The following is a 19,617-nucleotide window of genomic DNA, read 5'->3' as shown; positions in this document are numbered from 1 at the left end:
TAATTAGTGCCTACGCTACCCAATAAAGTACGAATTTCTCTCATTTTCTGTCTCCATAAACCAAAAAGAATTTATTAAAAAAAAGAAAAGGAAAAGAAAAAAAATTAGGAAATCACCGTAACATGGCAAGGAGAAATTGTGGCCGACAACCTCCAATCAACACTCTCTCCAACCGGCGAGTGTACAAAACTAGCAGCCAAAGCATTCATCTTTTCCTCACTGCAAACACTCTGCAAAACAAGCATTAACCAGTTATACAAGGCATGTGATGGATACTTAAGTTTTTAGTTGGTTACATCATAAGCTTTAAGTTAATAAAACTTAGTATGTATTGGAAGTACTGAGAGAAACTGCAGCGTGGTACCATAAAGGAAAAAAAAAAAAGAAATCAAAACCAGTTTATTTTCTAATGTAACAAGGAAATAACAAAATCAAAAATAAATCTCAGAATGAATAATGGTAGTATCAGGACTATGCACATGCCATCTAGTTATAGAAAGTTAACCTGGGCAAGTGACCCTTCAGGAGCAGACAAGCCATAGAATTTCAACAACACATCGCACTGAGTACTTCGATGTTTAAACTTGGTTGATACATGAAGTTGTTCAAATCTGCTGCAAAGAATCTCCATTTGATTTATATTGATAATCCTGGCTGCAGCCTGACCAATAGATACAGTTACCAGAAACTGGATCATGTTTTGCATGTCTTTTCCTGAGTGTGATGGCATCTCCTCATCCGGCTGGTAACTCAATAATTTATTTATTGCCTGCCATTCTTCTTTAGTCAATTTTTCCTCTGTTACCGGAGATTCCTCAGATCCATTATTATCAACAGAGTCATCTGAGTTTCCACGCCTGTAATAATAGATAAATATGATATATCATCATGGAAGAAACCTTGTACTTTGTTAGAAGGAAAATGCAATGAACCAGTCAGAAAGGCAACATAATCTTTTTCAAGAAAAGAGAGAATAGAGTTCACACCAACCATTTCAATGAGAACCAGCTTTTATTCTTAAGCCTCCTCTGTTCAGCTGCTTCCTTCAATTTTACCGATTCAACCTTCGCATGTGCAAGTAACCTAATAGATTACCAACACCAGATACCAAAAGTACAAGATCAGAGAGTTTAATTAAAAGAGACCAAGAACAAGGACAAAGATGACATTTTTTTTAATTAGAAAACTTCTTATTAGGAGAGAGAGAGAATACGAAGAGAGAGAAAAAAGTATCTTCCTTTGAAGAGAAAGAAAATAGAAACAAAATAAACAGGGGTAAGAAAACATGCTTTAGCCACAAAGAGACTACCGCAAATTATTCTATCACAAGCAGAAAATATGCAAGGTTAACACAGTCAGTAAATATCCAAATATAGGAGCAACTGTGATAAACTTCATTTTCTTGTCTGCTAATCATATTGAATTGTAAGAAATGAAGAACACAGAAACAATTATAGACAAGTGCAGGCACAGGGAGTTTTACCAGGGCATGCATATAAAATCACGAGTGGATAAGCATGTAAGTACATTCACATTATGTTGCTAAGACTGGGATGAAGCATTGAGCACAGACACATGGCAAAGCTTCAGATGCAAACTCATCCCAGATCCTGTCAACAAGGGTACATGAGGTAAAACAAGAAGACCAACATAGGATGGACATTGTAGTACAAATATTCCAATGCTGACAAAGAAACAGGAGAGGTAATTTTGTTCTTAATTAGAGTTTAACTGCTATGTCCTTTTTTTTTTCTGAAGACTGAGCTTTATTAAAATAAGAGGTGAAAAATACAATGAAAGGATAGAGTAAATCACAACCATATCATAAACTCAGAGTAGTCCAAAGATAGTACATTAAAAACATACATAAGGATTATCCTGGAAATCAGAGATGCAGTGTTTTCTTTAACACAAGGAACAGACTAATGCTAGATAATAGACCAATGCAACAACGGAATACAGTCTACTCAGACAACCAAGAACCTTCTAATATTAAAGCATAAGATGCCATCTTATCACTCTGAGCTGCACTATTTCACACAAAACTTACACCTCAACCACTGCTAAAATATTTGATGTAATATATCTGCTTACCCCTAAGCAGGATTCATCACAGCATACCAGACACCCAATTCACATTATCTCAACCAGTAATAGCTAAATTCCATGGGTATGCATATGAAATGAAAAAGGAAAAGTAGATTTATGTACCTCCACAGAAGGATAACTTTTGAATCAAGGTCTCTTTCGATTTCTCTAATTTCTGAGTAATTAAACTTTGATGACTGCTGCAGTGAAATAGCATACAACTGAATGTAATGTCGACGGAGCTGGCAAAGATGGCGAATTCGATCCCACGAGAACCGATAGCTGAAGTAAGGGAAAGCACGCGAAAAGTAAGTTTCAGCTTCAAAATGTTCTCGTTACTGCATGACTTAAATATTATACAATCAATGGGACATGATAAAAGAATTTGAATAGAAATATAAGTTTTCAAACAAATTCTTATTATAAGAACTCCGAGCAATGAAATTCTCATAAAAGTTATGTTTCAATTATCAAGAAATCTCCTGTTCATTAAGTTAGTAATCTCATATAAGAGGTAATCTACATGATATATTTATGTACCACATTTTTTTCTGCTGTAGAGCAGCCTGAGCAGCATAGCGCCACCACAAATAAGGAGCCTTTGAAACAGCCACTACAGGTCTTAAATGTGAAATCTCAACATATGTCTTGTATCTGGAAACAACTTCAAAAAGCTTTATGCAGTCATGATATTGCTCCTGTGGAGAAGAAGATACAAGCAAGATACGTTTCAAGACTCTATTCAATCATTGAGAAAATGTCAAAACAGAACTACAGAAATATTATATCTTCTCTAACTCTCCCCTGGACCAAACAGATCAGAAAAGGAAAGCAATAAATAGGGCTAAAAATGAAACTAGAAGCACTGAAAGCAATCAGCACCTCTGTAATTGTTAAATTAACATCACTAAGGACAATTGAGGCCTTCTCAAAGGGAACCTCTGGATTATTCCTTTCCTGACCTCCCAGTCTATGATATCTGAGGACTCCATTTATTGGTGAAACCAAATACTTGCGGTTCAGAGCCCATTTCGATACTGTTCCATGGCCTGCAATTGGTTCATTTATGCCGTCTTCAAATATCTGGATTAAAAAAAAAAATTAATTGTGAAAAACTCAATTGGATGCAACTCAAAAGGCTATGTTGCTCGGACTCTTTAATTTTAGTGGCACATCCATGTCGGACATGAAACGACACTGGTATGGTCATGGGATCTGTTCCTGACACTTGATGTACATGTCATAAACTTGATGGTCTAGAACTAGAGGTTATGATATATGATAATATAAAGACAATAGTAAAGGCTCTTAGACTATAAGTTGAAAAAGAATATATAAATGATAAAAGATTTTCTTACATGTATAAAGTTAGAAAATTTTCCATAATCAATACCTAAATCATTTACATATTACAAATTAGAATATATTTTCTTTCATTAACGACAAATCTCAGTCTGCTATCTTTTGTGCTAACAATTTTATATCAGTATGCATAAGACATAATTTTAGCATCAAAAGGCTATATTAGTTCTCTTATGTTGCAGATCAAAACAATCCAAGTACCTTCATCCAAATTAAGGACTCTAATTGACTGAATCCTCATATCTTCAACTATAAAAATTATTGTGTTGAACACCTAGATCCATTCCCATTCCCGGAAGTTCTACCCAAGTCCAAGCAACATAGCTCAAAAGTATACATTACCTACTATTTCAGCTATCCATGATTATCTTATCCCAGCACATCCATGCAACTATAATAGCATAAGAATAACATCATCATGTAAGAACAAACCTCTATCCACTCCTTGGGAGTTAGATCCTCCCACTTTTTATCTATCACCCAAGGAAGGCTATTTGAGTCATGATACATAGCAAGTCTCTCAAGTTGCAATGACTGTATTGACAAAATAAAATATATCAGTGCACATAATTCAGCTTATCATACAAAACTAATATGTAGCATGGTGGTGATCACACATAGTGAGAATGAATCTGAAAACATGAAAAGAAAAACTATGAAACAAGGTAGAGAAACAGTACTAACGTCATCAAAGAATAAAAATAAAGAAAGAAATAGGTCAATAAATAATATGTGAAGCCAACTATGAAATAGAAATAAAAAATAAACATATAATAGTAAATACTCTTGTGTAATCAATTTTAGGGTTTTCTTTCTCACACTTAAAGCTATATATATATATATAGGACTCAACTATTTAATAACAAATCCAAATATTCTATTCTCCCACATGATATTAGAACTATAGGAAAAATATTCTAACTTTTTCCACAGGCCCTAAATTGGCCTCTATTACTGGACCAAAAAGGAAAAAAGGAAAAACCTAAACTCATATGTAGCCTTCATAGGCGGCCTTCATAGACAGAAACACCTCTGCCACGCCTGGAAACAGCTTGTTCCAGCATGCTGTGTCGCAGCCGCATCAACTGTGTTTTGCCTCAGTGTTCGCCCCATTTCAACCACGAGCCCTGTTCCTGTACCACGCAGCAGCCACCTTCAGTGCCGCCCTGTTTCGGGTGCTCTGCTTCTGTGCACAGCCGCTGTTTTTGCCTCACCCTGTCATTGTGTGATCTTTTCCATGTTCAGATATTGCCCGGCTGCACCATGATGCACCCAGACAGCCGCCCAGCTCCTGCATGCATCTGCCTCACCCACACACAGCCTCTGCGCACCTGCTTCAGCCACCACAGCCCCATTGCATCTGCTTCAGCCGCACGCACCCCTGTGCATCTGCTTCAGCCGCGCGCACCTCTGTTTTTTTCGTGTGTCTACCCTATCTCCATTGCAACAGCCGACCTTCATTGCCAACAGTCTATACAGTCGTATAATACAGCCCCTGCTACTAATTGTTTCCATGGTTTATTTCCTCTTCATCACCGTGCCAATTCTTAAGGGACGAATTCACATCATTAGGGATACAGAAGTGTCCCACATAAAACCCAGGGACAGACCCACTTGACAAATCAACAAATGGAAGAAAAGACTCCAGAGCAAAGAGTACAAAGAGAAAATTGAAAGGTTGAAAACTCATCTCAAATCTTTATAAAATCTCACAGGTACAAGTCTATTGGCACATTCAAGTAAGTTCCTTGCTTCAAATAGCTTAAATGCCTCAAATAGATCCTTTGTATAATCATAGATTATAGACTCAAAAGACATTGATCATATGACAAACTTTTCACAAGATTTTATCACATATACTCCTTGTCCCAGTAACAGAAACATAGTCACTTCAGATGGTTTGTTAACGATTGTAGGAGTTGGTATTATCAAGATTAGTCCCAACTTTACTCTTGAGAATATATTTCATCCCCCACAATTCTGCACTCATCTCGTATCAATGACTAAATTGTCTTATGATTTGAATAGTAAAGCGACATTTTTTCCTTCTCATTGTGACTTTCCGAACAAAGACTTGGGGATAAATATTGGACATGCTAAGGCAAAGAACGATTGTGCTTCTTGGAGACACCTTGGTTACCTCTCTCCTTTCTCTTTAATACCACAGTCAACAAGATTTAGCTACACGACAAAAACTTGGGCACACTTCCTTTTCTATTCTTAAAGTGATGTTTTCCTCTTTATTCAAGGAAAACCACTAATAGAAATTTGCACTATGATGCACGTAAACTTGTTTAACATATGTGTGTAACATTTTCTGTAAGCAATAAAAGAAGCACTAAACTATCTCGTTAATTCATAGCGGGATCATTCCACATCCCTAATATTTCTAAAGTTGATTATGTGTTTTTTCATTGATAACTGTACAAGAGTTTCATGACTTCTTTTTCTTAAATCCAAATTTGATGGGAGTCATATACTTCTACAATTTCACAATATGATGAAACCAAGTTTGGTGTTCATATTAAACAATTTCATACTGATAACACTAAGAAAAAATTTCAATCGGACATTCTCATCCTTCTTTCACCAAGAAAGAATTGTCCATTAGTCATCTTGTGTCCACATTTACACAACCAAATGGAGAGATAAAAAGAAAAAACAGTTACTTATTTGCTACTACCTGAGCTTTTTTTGTTCCAAAATCATGTGCCTAAACAATATTGGAGGGAATTCATTCTTACTGCCACCTACCTAACCGATTACATTCAAGGTATTGGACTTTTAAAGTGCCATGGAAGTCCTTCCCGTATTTTACCCAGAGTTCAGTGTCGCGAACCATCTTTTTTTTTTTTAAATAGAAGTGTATATTAATATTAATACCTTGGCACCACCCATGTACAAAAGATTTACAGGTCAATTAGTATATCAACAATAAGAACCAAATCAGTCATGGCATCAAGGTTGTGTCCTAAAACAATAGAACCAAAATAGATAAACCATCTGTCCTTGATGTTGACAAAAATATCTTCTTTATCTTCAAACACCCTATTGTTTCCTTCTTTCCAAATAATCCAAAAGATGGTAAGAGGTATAAGTCTGAAGTGTTTGTTTTTCTTGCGCAAATACTCCCAGGCCAGTAGCTCTTTTCTGACAGTTCTGGACATAGCCCAATTAATACCCAAAAGTCCATAAATCAAAGTCCAAAGGTTGTAGGTGAAGTGGCACCAAAGCAGTAGATGGTTGGTAGATTCTGCATCATTCTTGCAAAGGAAGCATCTGTTGGTCAAAACTAAAATATCTAAGTGTGTCGCAAACCATCTTATCGCTAAAGTATCTGAGTGTGTCGCCTTTGTTTATATACATAAATATTAGCGAGAGAAACTCGACCTAGGAGCCTTTAAGTGTGTTTTCATGAGATATTCCTCAACTCCAACAAAGGAAATCAGTGAATGATATGGCATAGTTGTTTGTCAGTCAAAAACAAGGGAGAGGTCGTTGAACTTTTCTGTCCATTAAATAGGTACCAGGCACTCAAGCTGCATCGGCGCCAACACAAGATAGTTTAACTGTACTCACACATTAGGGAGCATCTAGGTATATGATCTAAGGTCGACTATAAAGAATGTGCAGTTATCATGGGCGTGGCTTTGATATCATGATTAACATTAATGGGGAATGTAAAGCAAAAGAAGAAAGGTTTTTGTTATATCATTAAAATGAATCTTAACACACACATAAATATACTGGTAGTTTATACACAAGAGAAACTATAAATGGATACAAAATTATCACATAGAGAAATATCACACGTCAATGGGAGAGATATTAATAACATAAATAGAAAGCAGTTATTTTGAAGTGATAACCAAATTCCATAAAATTGTAATCGTCAACAAGAGCCAAAAAAAAAAAGGACAGAGATGAGCTAACATCGATAAAAATAAGATCATGCAATAATTGACCAAAGAATCATATTGGTTCATTTGCAATACTCTTATTCATATAGTTAAGGGAGGAAAAAAGGTACTGACCTTTCGCAACTTATCTAGAGCGCCACTTGTGTCAAATATTTCATTCCCTTGCTCATCCATTGTAACAGCAGCAAGCTTAGCCAAGGTAATTCCCGAAGAAAATGGATGTCCCACATTACTGAGAAAACATGTAGTTGTCCATGAAAATACACAAAAACTGAGGTACAAAAGGTAATTAATGGCAAATAAGATCATAAGCCACAAAATACCAAAAACAATTTTTAGATTAAAAAGAAAGAAAAAATTCGTTATATTAAAGGAATTGGTGAATGGAAGGAAATAAGAGAATCAAAAGCCTTGTGAAAAGCCCATGCTACTTATGTAACAGAATTCTCATATCTAATATGTACATTGCTAATATATACTTTAGATATCCAAAATAATTGTAGCCGTAAGAGAACCACAAAATAGTAAAACATTCTTTAGATTTAAAAAAAAATAAAGAAAAACTTCATTATATAAAAGGCATTGTGACTATAGGAAATAAGAGAAACAAACACCTTGTGGAAAGCGTCTGCCACTTACCTAACAGAATCCTCATATCTGATATGTACATTGCTAATAGATATTTTTAGGTTTCCAATAATTGTAGCAATAAGAGAACCAAGCCATGAATTTCCAGGAGGTGACTGCAAAGAATCAACTATCAACTTAGTCGCCATAATGTGCACCAAGGCTTCTCTTGTGTACAATATTCAGAACCACAAGGCATGGCATGAAGTCAATCAAGTGAAGGATGTCAAATGAAATAAGAAATGGAAGAAGATTTTCCAACAGAGCTATACATATTTCAATTTACATTAACAAATAAATAACTTGATAAAGAAAATAAAAAAAAAATGAAAACATGATATGCCACTTGAAGATTAGACCCCTTTACATCACATAGTGCAAAAAATCATCCCCTAACATATCCCACATCCCCATTAATCTTTGTTGAAGTATTGACAATATGTCATTACAATCTATTTGGTGCAATTAAAGTTCCTTTCCTAATTGATTTCTACTTTAAATTTTCAGTTAGTGTATTGGATGTAGATGCCATCAAGGGGATGCAACCCAATTACATATAGAAGAATTTTCATGATAGTCAACATATCTATAAGGTCCTTCAAATCCTCCACCCCACATTTAAAGAAGTTAAACAAAAAACAAAATGGAATCTAAAACTTCTCTAACTTTGTCCAAAGAATTATAATATCCTCAACAAGGCCTCCTATTTCTCTCACCCATATGGTAGCCAAAGGGATAAGAGAGACGCTTTTTTCTGCTCTTATCATGTCAGATGCCACTTCACACCCAAAGCTTGTCTGCAGCAAACCAGCCATCACCAGCTGCATCTTGAGGAAATAAAAAACTATATACCATAACCGGTAAGAGAAAGAACACCTCAACAAAATGTTGTCCAAAGTTTGAGCAACTCTATAGCACGAACAACACACATTCATGAGAATCTTGCGCCTCTAATCCTCCCATTCATAACCTCGAATTTTGCCCCTCTTGTTCCATGCTTCTATGGAAAATAGTTGTATAAGTCTTAAGCAATATGGTGATATAGGGACTTAACCTAAAAACATTCCTAAGGGTAACATTTCATATCACTTCATCCTTCCCGAGAGGATTAACCTGAATGGAAGCAAGGTTAAAGCAACCTGATTCTTCTTCCGGGTCATCTGAATCACCTAAAAGATCTAATTAGTACAAGATCTAACTAGTACACCTCCTGTGGTGGTCTAATTTTGTGCAATTAATTGCTTTGTACCCAAAACATTTGAGGTGACTGAAATTGATGCTTGCAACATTTCATTCAAACCAAATTACCCATAAGTCAGCCCAAATCTTCCTAGTTCCTTCCAAAACAAACAATCTCCTTCAAACATTCCCATTCTTCACAACCAAGACCAAGTACTTCTATGTTATTGCCTCCCATAACAATCCATAGATGTTTTCCCCTTAAAAGAAACCCAACTTACGAAGACAGGCAAAAGGACATTGCATAGGGATCTAATGAGCTACTCCATTTCCACCTAACAATGCAAACACAAGGCAAATGAAAATCCAAGATCTCCTACCATTCTCTCAAAATTCACAATCCATAGCAAGCCCCTCTAGAAATAAACCAAACTATTTATACTCAATAGCCGAAAATCTCCCAAGGTAGGAGATTGACATTACAATTACAGGCTTTCCGATATGGGAAGCTGATCAAGTAGGCTAAAGTTCTCTACAGAACACTCATTTCCAGTATGTTAAGTAAAACATTAATTTTATGATCAAGCTACCCCAACCACAATGTCGAATTCCTAGGTGTGTACTTCCAATTTCTTATTGAAAAAGAAATACTATTGTAGAGAGAAAAGAAAAAGGTAGAAAAGCAAGATAAGAATCCTCCTAAGCCACAAATGTTAAGAAAAGAAAAGAACATACTTCTTTAAAATCAACACAATATCATGCCCTGTTCTCTTTTTTGGGGATATAGTCAAAGAAACAACCCTAAAAGACCCATGGGCTTGGCTCATAGACAAACAAGAAGGTCAATTTGTAATAAAGAAGGAAAAAAGTGAAGCAAGGTTCCTTCAAGAGTCTAACATCCATAACCCAACTAGCTCCTCTCCCAATTTCTTAGGTACACTTTTCAATGTATTATTAAGTATAGCAGAAAATTAAAGAAAGAAGGATAAGGCATCCCTGAACAAGCGGAACAAAAAGGAAAAATTGGAAAACGAGAAAAGAAAATAGAAAGACGTCAATAATGAACAGTCTTCCTATTCCTTTGCAAACTAGACAAAGGCATTCCAAAAAAAACATATTTAGCCAAAAATGATGCCAACAAACACCACCAGTCCAACATTGGAGCAGAGTGTTGGGCACGGTTATTAAAAATTCCATAAAAGCAACCAAATCACAATAATATAAAGCAGTTTCACAACAGACAACCACACAAATTAAAACAAGCAACAGTATTTAAAAGCATACACTTCCTGACTTCGACTTTGATATTGCATCAAGGGTTGCTGATTCTGCTTCCTGCACAATAAAATAGCATGAATGTCGATCAAAAATAAATCTCCAAAATTCTCATCTAAATGCAATAAGTGTGAAAAAAACAATCAACTCTGATCACACACATGAATTCGTCAAAAACTTGTGGGTAACTTAGACGCAAGATAACAACTATATATAGATTATCACCTCAATTTGCTGAAGTTTGGTTTCAAAAAGCTTCTCCCTATCCTCCTCCTGCCAAAGTAAAACAAAAAAAAAAACACACTTAGACCAAGGAATACTGACCTTGTTTAACAGTAGATAAGAGAATAAATCTACAAGTTCCATCAATGAAATATCCTCCTACCTTAAGAGTCCGGCCATCAGGGGTGGGGCATGCTAAAATGAAGACACGATCAATGAGAACTATTACAGGTTCTTTTCCTAAGCTTTTCCAGGGAACCTGTAGGGAAAAAGGTAAATACAAGAACTAGAATCAATCCTTAACATCTAAAGCATGTTTTGAAATTTATCAAAAAAAAATCATGAAAAACAATGTTAACCACCTCTAGAAACTTTTTATATTGCCATTGCCTTTCATATTTTTGTTTTTTTTTTTTCTCTATTTTCTTTTGCATGATAGCTTATCTCCCCTAGTTTGTAATTTTTCTAATAGAAAAAGCTTTTAGAATAAGAGAGAGAAAAAAAAATCCAAAGAATAAGACATCCTCCTTAAAGAATTATATCAGATGCAATGGAAAGAAATACATAAATGAAAATACTCTAATAACGTGTTCCCAGTTTCAGCGAAGCTCTGAGAAGGCTATCTCGGAATATTTCCCGCGACTTTTGGTCCATAATGAAGAAAATTTTAAAACCCTATCCCACACCTCATAAAAGAAGAATATCGGTTATAAAAAATTCTGCAGTTTCTTTCCAGCCAAATCTCTAATCCTACAAATATTGCCCCTTTTCATGGGGGATTGGCTCCCTCCTGCACCCCTACATGATTATATGAACCCATTAAGCAATCAACTGCGGGAGGAAGACCTAGTAAAAACCAAATAGATCAAATTCCATGCAATCTTACAATGTAAGAAAAGATGTGCATGTGACTGTTCTTCGTAGCACATGAGCAAATATCTGGAGACAACCTATTTTGTAATTTTTGCTCCCTTTAATATCACTAAGATGAAGAACAATGAGTAACAATGGCAGAAAACATGACGATGAAGATTATTGCTCTCCAGTTCCTATGAGGTACAGAATATAAGATATTTGGAAATTTTCCATAAACACCGGCCAGAATTTCAAACACAAGGATTTATCTTTGAAGAGCTGATGATTTCTTTCCAACCATTTTTTTCTTAAGAGAGATTTCTTTCCAACCATATTGTCCATAAACCTGCAGTTAGAGCTCCCTACCATAGACTTTTTTCCTCACCTGTCAGCCATACATGTTAGAATCCATAACACACACCATAAAGGGAGACGTTATCCAATATAAATCAAATGCATCAAATAACCATATCCACAACTTTCAAGCCACTTCTCACTGAAGCAATAAATAATGATGTGTTTCCCCCTTCTCTTCAATCCATCACACGAACGTCCAGATAAAAAGCTCGATTAGGCCTACGAACCTGCAACAACTTATTAGTGTCTAGTCGATTTAGAGCTGCAATACACACAAACACCTTCACCTTAGAAAGGGCCTTCTAATTTGCCAAAATATCTTGGTGAAGGGTAAGATAACAATCTGGACATTGGGTAATATGATCAAAAAAGAATTTGCAAGCATAAACGCCTAAGGTTTTCAAAATCCACATCCGCCTATCCGCCTATTGGGGAAAATTGGTTCCAGTAATCTCATTAAGGAGTTCATCAATCTCTTTTGTCATTCAAAATTAAGAAAAAGTGGAAGTTAAAAGTTAAATCGGTTTGGCTTACAAATTCAAAGATAGGTGCATTATGGCAAAAGGACACATTAAATAGGGGGAAATTTCGGAAGTCAGGGGATGATCACCCCTCCAATGGTCCTCCCAGAATAAAACCTTAGATCCCTCTCCTACTCTATAGTGGGTAAGGGTAGTGAAGAGGTGCAATAAACTGGAGACAGTCTTCCTAGACTCTTTTATTAGATGGAACTCCTAGCAACTGCATCTCATCAATTACATTAACTCTCATAAATGTTTTCAATTACTATGTTCCATAATGACGCAGGTTACTGTGAAAAACATGATAACCATTTAACTAATAGTGACAAATTTCCCAATGCCCAGACCTCCGGAAGTTTTGAACCAACAACATCTCCCAGTTAACTAAATGATTCACATTCTCCTTCCCTAGTCCTACCCACAAGAACTTCTTCACCACCCCCTCCAATCCCTCGACGACTCTCATTGATATTAGGGACAACGACAAGTAATAGATAGGGATACTAGATAAGCATATCTAACTTACTGTAACTCTACCAACCAAAGGAAACAAGTCTCTGCTCCAACTCCATGACCTGTTTAGCACATTTTCAACCAACCCATACTACAGCACCTTACTTCTAGGATTTCCTCCTAATGGTACACCTAAATAGGTAATTGGCCAAGCTAATCTAAAATATCCTATCGGCCTCGATAGGTTGCTCACATCTTTGTCTGTCACATTTATCCCTACCAACCATAATTGGTTAGATTTTGTACGAAGCTCTAATATGTGCTCGAACACTTGCACAAGTGTGAACCGTGATCAATCTATAGCTATGCGATAGAAATAAAATTGTAACATCCACAAATTAGAGGTGGGATACCTCTACTCTATCATTTCCAACAAATCTTCTGTCATCCCTCTTCCCTATCACCTAGCCAACATTCACCTCAACATTATGGTAAATAAACAGTGAGAGAGGATCCTTTTGTTTTATTCTCCGTAAACCCGCAAATCACTCCTAAGGTTTCTAGTGACCACTCTTCAGGAAACAAGTTGAAGAGTTTATGAACGTTAAGCAAAAATGTTATCTCTATGATTAAGGTGTTATGCAAGAGTATTATCTCTATGATTAAGACTTTCTAGGAAAGAATAGTTTCCACAATTTATAAGCTTAAGAATGGTAAGAAGGTATCTATGGGGCATAGAGACGAAGGAAAAGGTTAAAGAGGTAAAGGGGTTAACCTCTTCTATTCCCTTGGCAAAGGGTTATTTGGAAGGGAAGAAATTTACATGGTTTTAAGGATGCTGTTTAAGGAAGAGAATCATGGGAGGACTAGCATCCTCTAAAAATAGAAAAATACAATAGACGAAACCGAGATATGACCGAAACATCAGAAAAAAAAAATCAATAAGGAAAAATGTACTAATCTCAATGTGAAATAAACAAAGAAATATCCTTATAAAGCCATACAACTTAATACAAAGAGAAGTTGAAACTCATCTTGTCCCAAAGAAGCAACGAACCCATAACTAGATCCTTAATAAGGACCCTAACAATATCAAGGAAATTATTGTAAGGCCAAACCTGGATGTAGCCATGCTATAAGAGACGAAGAAAGAGGATACAAGTAGCTTCTTAGTGTGTAGTGTGTAGGAGAGTAGGTTTAAAGAGTGCTCATTCCTCACATCGGTGGGCCATCAGGCAGTATCTTAAACATATGGGACACAAGGTTTGCTACTAGGGTGAACACAATAAAGGGGACTTGTTCTTTTTCCAATCAATGTGCCTAGCTCCTTTAGGGGGATGCCTCTGTCCACAAGCCTGAGTTACTATTTTGTATAGATCTTGTCTTGTTTTTTAGCTCCTTTTTTATTTGTTCTAATGCATCTTTTTCCTTAAACAATAGCTTATTCTCATTTAAGATGTCTCTCTTCTCCCTTTAACTAATATATTTCATTTTTCATCAAATATATGTACACGTATATATGTATTATATATATTGACAGCATAGATAATTTATATATACATTATAAAAGATTTGTATATACACAAAAGATAGCCAGTCAACTGTAAGTGATGATATCTCAACCTTTAACGTTATGGTGCCAACAAAACCAGCTTTGACAGTGACTGGAAGTTTAAGTGAATTGAGTGCCTCAGCCTTCAATTTTAAATCTTTGAGAACAACATCCCCTGCAAAAGGAGCAATTAAACAATGAACTATGAAAGAGTTATAGTTGACATAAAATGGTGTAGGCAGCCAGGGGGTACTAGTAGCAAATTAAAGAATTCTTATACCAGCATAGTGTAGCATGATTTTGCTCATCCATATACATTTTTTCCACAAGGAGAATTTAATCATATAAAATCCCACAAAGTGGTTGGTCACAATAACAAAGTGGTAGGTTACAATATGTTAATTCAAGATAATGGTAGGTCATAATGTACAAGTACATTAATGATTCAATGACCAACCTTTCCAAACGCTGATTCTTAAAGCCTCTGTTGATAGTCCATGGACATATTCCCCCAAATATCTTCGAAGTAAATGCAGAACCTATAAGCCAGGTATCATTTCAGAATTATTTCAACGCATGATCTCATAAACACATACAAGTCAAAACACTAAAACATGACATGTTCTTAAAACTTGAAAAGGAAAAAGAAGGAAAAGTTTCTGCTATTACTAAAAGCTAAATACATAATTTTTTTTAATAGAAAAAACCCAGATATACATACAACATGCATTTCTCCTTTCTTAAGAAATAAAAAAGTAATTTATAAACAAGACACGAGGACTACCACCCCGTACAAAAAGGAGATGATTTACAGTCATATTCTAAGTAGAACCTTCCTTCTTCGGCACGGAAAAAAGGAATGAATAAACTAATCGAATTTCAGAAGGCTTCAAGAAATGCTTATTTAGGAGTTAGACTTCCATTTGTCTAGAATTCTTTTTTTTTTTAGAAATTCATTTGTCTATAATTCTAGAAAAAGTATGTCTTGTTTTTCATTCCCAATCCAATAAGAATGAATACTATGATTCAAATTTTAAAGAGACGAAAATATAGCATTTGTAGGAGTATTTCCGTCTTAAAAGTTATTTGTCATTTTTATATCATATCCTCGATTTCTCTTTGATTTGTAATCCAATACACAAAATAATTGGCTCTGTTAGGCTAGTTATATGTTGTATACCATCAATAATTTTCGGAAGACAGTGGTTAATTTGTTAATCAAAATATCAACATGGTCTCCTAAATCTTAGTTAGTATAAAAAAGATTACCGAAACCATCAGGGTCTGAAGCCAAGAGTTTAACTTTGTCAAAAGAAAAAGGCTAAGTACTCAAAAGCCTAAAATTCCTTTGCTTCCAAATAACCCTCATGCTACCCAATGGAACAAAAGATGCTACTTTACTCCTCTTCTTGCACCCCAAATACTCTGATAAGCCCAAAGCTCGTCCTAAATAGATAGAGCAAAATCTAGATTAAGGAAATTAAAAGTCGAGCACCAAAGGCAATAAGAGAAGCAACACCATAATAATAAACGATTTGCAATCTACACTAATTGTTGGAAATTTTTCTTTCAATATTATAAATTAGCATTAAGAAATAAATCTTCCAAAATTATGGAATACCGATCAGGAATCCTACTAATTTGGAAATTTGATTTGTCTTGAATCTATTTGATGCAATTAGTTTACTATTTTCCTTTTTGTAAAAGCTATAAATCAATACACATACACATATATGTATATATATTAAATGTAAATGCAGACACTCCTTCTCAACATACAAGAAATTCAGTTTCTCACTAAATCATACATGATAACAGAGCTCTAAGCTTTTTCTAGATTTCGCAAGAACTTCATTGCAGTTTACACACTCTTTTTTTTCGTGTAAATCAAATTTGAATCTTGTCTTCCTAAAGCTACACTAGCACGCACTTATCCTACTACATGCCTACTCTCTCTACGTGTACCCGCGCAACGCCAAAGCCAACTTTTACTGTTAGCTTCCTCTTCATCAACGCACAACTAAGCCAATCTTCATCGCCAACTCCCTCAGCCTAAATCGCCAGGATCCTTACCAAATCCCTCTATTACCGGATTCTTGCAAGGGAAGACTCAACGCACGTCTTGGAGAAGATGTCAAAACGAAAAATCGTGTTGCTTTCAACAACATTGATTAGACCCAAGAAGTTCACATTAATCAACTAGGAGAGGCAAAAAAAGATCTAGTTGTAAGACAAAGAAATTTACCAAAGGCTTGGAGGAAAACTTGATGTCTTGCTCATAAAATTCCGAACATTGCATAAGTCGCAAGTGAGATTAGCAAATTTATACATAGCTTGAGAGAGGTGCACCTTCATGCAGTCTACACAATACTATGCTACCTAAAGGCTAATCCTGGCAAAGGATACTCAATCCTCCTTTGTATCTCTTTCTTCCTATGAATATATCTTCATTTTCAATAAGGAAAAAAAACATGATTTGCAATCCCAGTTGACCCCTTACATAAATAACACCCTTTTGCTAAAGATCTGGTCATAGCTCTCCTTTGTAAGTTTTCAGTTGTAAGGATCTGTCTTTTTACAACCTCCAAAGCAAAAGAAAAAAAGAACAAAAAAAAAAGAAAATCTAAGCAATACATTCTCTTTCCAAATTTACTTCCAAGGAAAGGCACAGCAAGCAAGACTATTGGATATGTAAGCAGAAGGACTTCGTTGAGAATAGCACTCAACCTCCATATTGACTCATTACATCCCAAGCGATCCAATGAAAATTTGTCACCTAGTTTCCCAAGAATATATATGTTATCTAATAATCATTATTCTCCCATTTTGCTTCATTATGATTCTATGCAATGATTCCTCTCGTGAGATTTTGCTTTCTTTAGAAATCTTAACGATTGAGAAGACAAAGAAATGGCTAATCTTGGCAAGATTCTCGATTCGTTGATATTTCCTAATCAGCCAGATTGCAGAATCTGGCCTTTGGTCGGGTGTAGTTCTCAAGTTTATATTCCTATAAATCTTACATGCACTTTACCTGCAATCCATGTTAATCTGAATGTTCTTCTTCATAAGCCTTTACAAAAGGGTATGACTCCCTTTAAAGTGAAAACTTTTTTCACGGACCACAATTGAAAATAGGATTAACGCTAATTATTTGCTACAAAATTGTGTTTTGTAACCATGGGTATTTTTTACATGATAGAAAGATGCTAAGATTTACTATCATCTCTTCCTGCATTATGAAATGGCTTAAAGAATCTCGTGCCATGTTATGGAGACGTTGGCATTGATGGGCATGTGGAAGGATTCCCACTTTGGCATTGATGGGCCCAACATTTAATCGGGAGTATAACCTCTCTAGTGATGTGCTATTTTTGATAGAATGTGGTTGATTTGGCCGGAGTTAAGCAATACAATCTTTCAAACTTTCTTTAAATGGAAAAAGGAAGCATTATTAGGAAGTCAGAGAAAAGAATACATATGTGGAGTACAAAACATCCTACTCAAAAAATGTAAACAGAAGAAACAATTGTACAAAAATCAAAGCAGCCAAAAGCACTTGTGGAGAAAAAAGGACCCCTTCCCAGTTCTGATGAAGCTAAGAAACAACTAATCGAAATAATTCTCCTGAGCTTTGGCCTATAAGGTGGCAAAATATCTTACCCTTTCCAGCAGCTCACGGAATGAGAAGTATCGATTGTGAAATATTCTAAGGTTCTTCTCAAGTCATATGCACCACAAATCAGCAAAAATTGTCCCTTGCCATATGGTGTTACCACCTTCCTAACCCCCCTTCAACATGAAAACACAATCCCATAACGCTCCCTATCATAAGAGGAGCCATCCAGCTTAAACCAAATCAGTTCATTGTTCTTATCCATAAGTTCCGTAATTGCCTCATAATGGTAAATAAATTGGAGTGTGTCACCCCTCCCTTCTAACATATCAAGCAGATATCTGGAGATAAAGCTCTATTAAATTTCCCAATTTATAACATCTCATTAGCAGTAACCCTTCGATGAATGGTCATCCATGCAAACACCCTTACCTTTGACGAAACTGGAGCTTTCCAAAAGTCTTTGGTAAAGACATAATGAGATGAATAATAAAAGAAATATTCACAAATGTATTGGCTCATACGTTCCAATAACCAAATTCTGGTACTAGGCAACAAATTTAGATAAACTGGTTCCAACAAAAGCTTATGTTTGAGCAGGAAATCTCTTGATTAGAGACGAAGGTGAATGCGGAAATTGATTCTAAACGCAGAGAGGATAACAAATGAGTGGGGAGAGAAGCCTACACATCTGTGGTTGGCCGCGACACTGCCGAGATTGAAGATGAGGGTTCCATTCCAATCTTGGTGGTGGTTTCGGTGGAGAGTGAGGCGACCGTAGTTACACCGAAGCCGGATGACATGGTTGTGATGCATAGGGGGAAGGTAATAGTGGAAGAGGTGGGGGAGAAGATAATTACATAAATAGAAAATAACACATCCTCCAGAAAGGAAAAAAAAAGAAAGAAAAAAACAAATGTGAAACACCACTAGACCCCTACTCTATAGATATGATACAATCTCAATTTCGATGGAGCTCCAGGATGCTACTCTCTTAGAAATAACCATGAGCTTTAGTCCAAAATGAGGCCATAAAGGAAACCCTCTTGCTAAGCTTATCGGAAGACATGACATGAGAGTGTTTTGACTGGACGTTTGACCGACCAACAGAAGTAAACCAAATGTAGGCACGCCCTTAATTAATTAGAGTAATGACCAACCAATCTGGAGTCTTAATAATAGAGAGTCATTATCAGTCAGATATTTTTATAATAATTTAATTATGAATTACACCACGGAGACTAGATTTTTTTTGGCAATCTAAAAGATTAATGCTCCAATCATAGTTGCTTTCTTAACCTGGAAGCATGACGTGAACATATTTTATTATTGACGAGATGATGAGGAGGAGAAAGAAATTGGATGAACGATTATTTCTATGCAAGAGAGAGAAAGAGTCTTGTAATCACATTCTTCTTTGGTGCCCGCTTGCATATAAATTATGAACCATGCTTACAGGTTATTAGAGATCAATTGGACTATGGCTAGTTTAATAAAGGAAGATTTGAGTTTAGAGGGTATTAGGGAAGAAAACAATCATGTGACTCTCATTCCTCTTACTATCTTTTGGGTGGTGTAGAAAGACATAAA

At 35.8% G+C, this 19,617-nt stretch overlaps 1 protein-coding gene across 3 annotated transcripts in view; it reads right to left on the bottom strand.

Annotated features, from left to right (window-relative positions):
* Positions 1-19,617, bottom strand: part of LOC110808326 (calcium-dependent lipid-binding family protein) — an 81,259-nt gene that overhangs the window by 54,435 nt on the left and 7,207 nt on the right. For 2 of the 3 annotated variants that reach the window (XR_015818970.1, XM_088219452.1), the window contains exons 2-15: positions 14,869-14,950; positions 14,483-14,586; positions 10,837-10,932; positions 10,677-10,724; positions 10,461-10,511; positions 8,010-8,113; positions 7,485-7,602; positions 3,883-3,984; positions 2,971-3,171; positions 2,629-2,786; positions 2,212-2,370; positions 991-1,083; positions 506-857; positions 117-230 (exon numbers count right to left, since the gene is read on the bottom strand). Coding sequence is in view for 1 of the 3 variants with exons in the window: in XM_088219452.1 (XP_088075578.1) it covers positions 117-230; positions 506-857; positions 991-1,083; positions 2,212-2,370; positions 2,629-2,786; positions 2,971-3,171; positions 3,883-3,984; positions 7,485-7,602; positions 8,010-8,113; positions 10,461-10,511; positions 10,677-10,724; positions 10,837-10,932; positions 14,483-14,586; positions 14,869-14,950 (1,782 nt within the window). In the remaining 2 variants the exon portion in view is untranslated. Of the gene's footprint in view, positions 1-116; positions 231-505; positions 858-990; positions 1,084-2,211; positions 2,371-2,628; positions 2,787-2,970; positions 3,172-3,882; positions 3,985-7,484; positions 7,603-8,009; positions 8,114-10,460; positions 10,512-10,676; positions 10,725-10,836; positions 10,933-14,482; positions 14,587-14,868; positions 14,951-19,617 lie in introns of those variants that run through there. The other variant, XR_015818971.1, reaches the window with a different exon arrangement.

This window comes from Carica papaya, chromosome 5 (assembly GCF_054855325.1).
Source record: "Carica papaya isolate Zhongbai chromosome 5, ASM5485532v1, whole genome shotgun sequence".
In the NCBI taxonomy this organism is placed as follows: Eukaryota; Viridiplantae; Streptophyta; class Magnoliopsida; order Brassicales; family Caricaceae; genus Carica; species Carica papaya.
The sequence above is the reverse complement of the archived record's forward strand: the minus strand, read 5'-3'. Positions and strand labels throughout refer to the sequence as shown.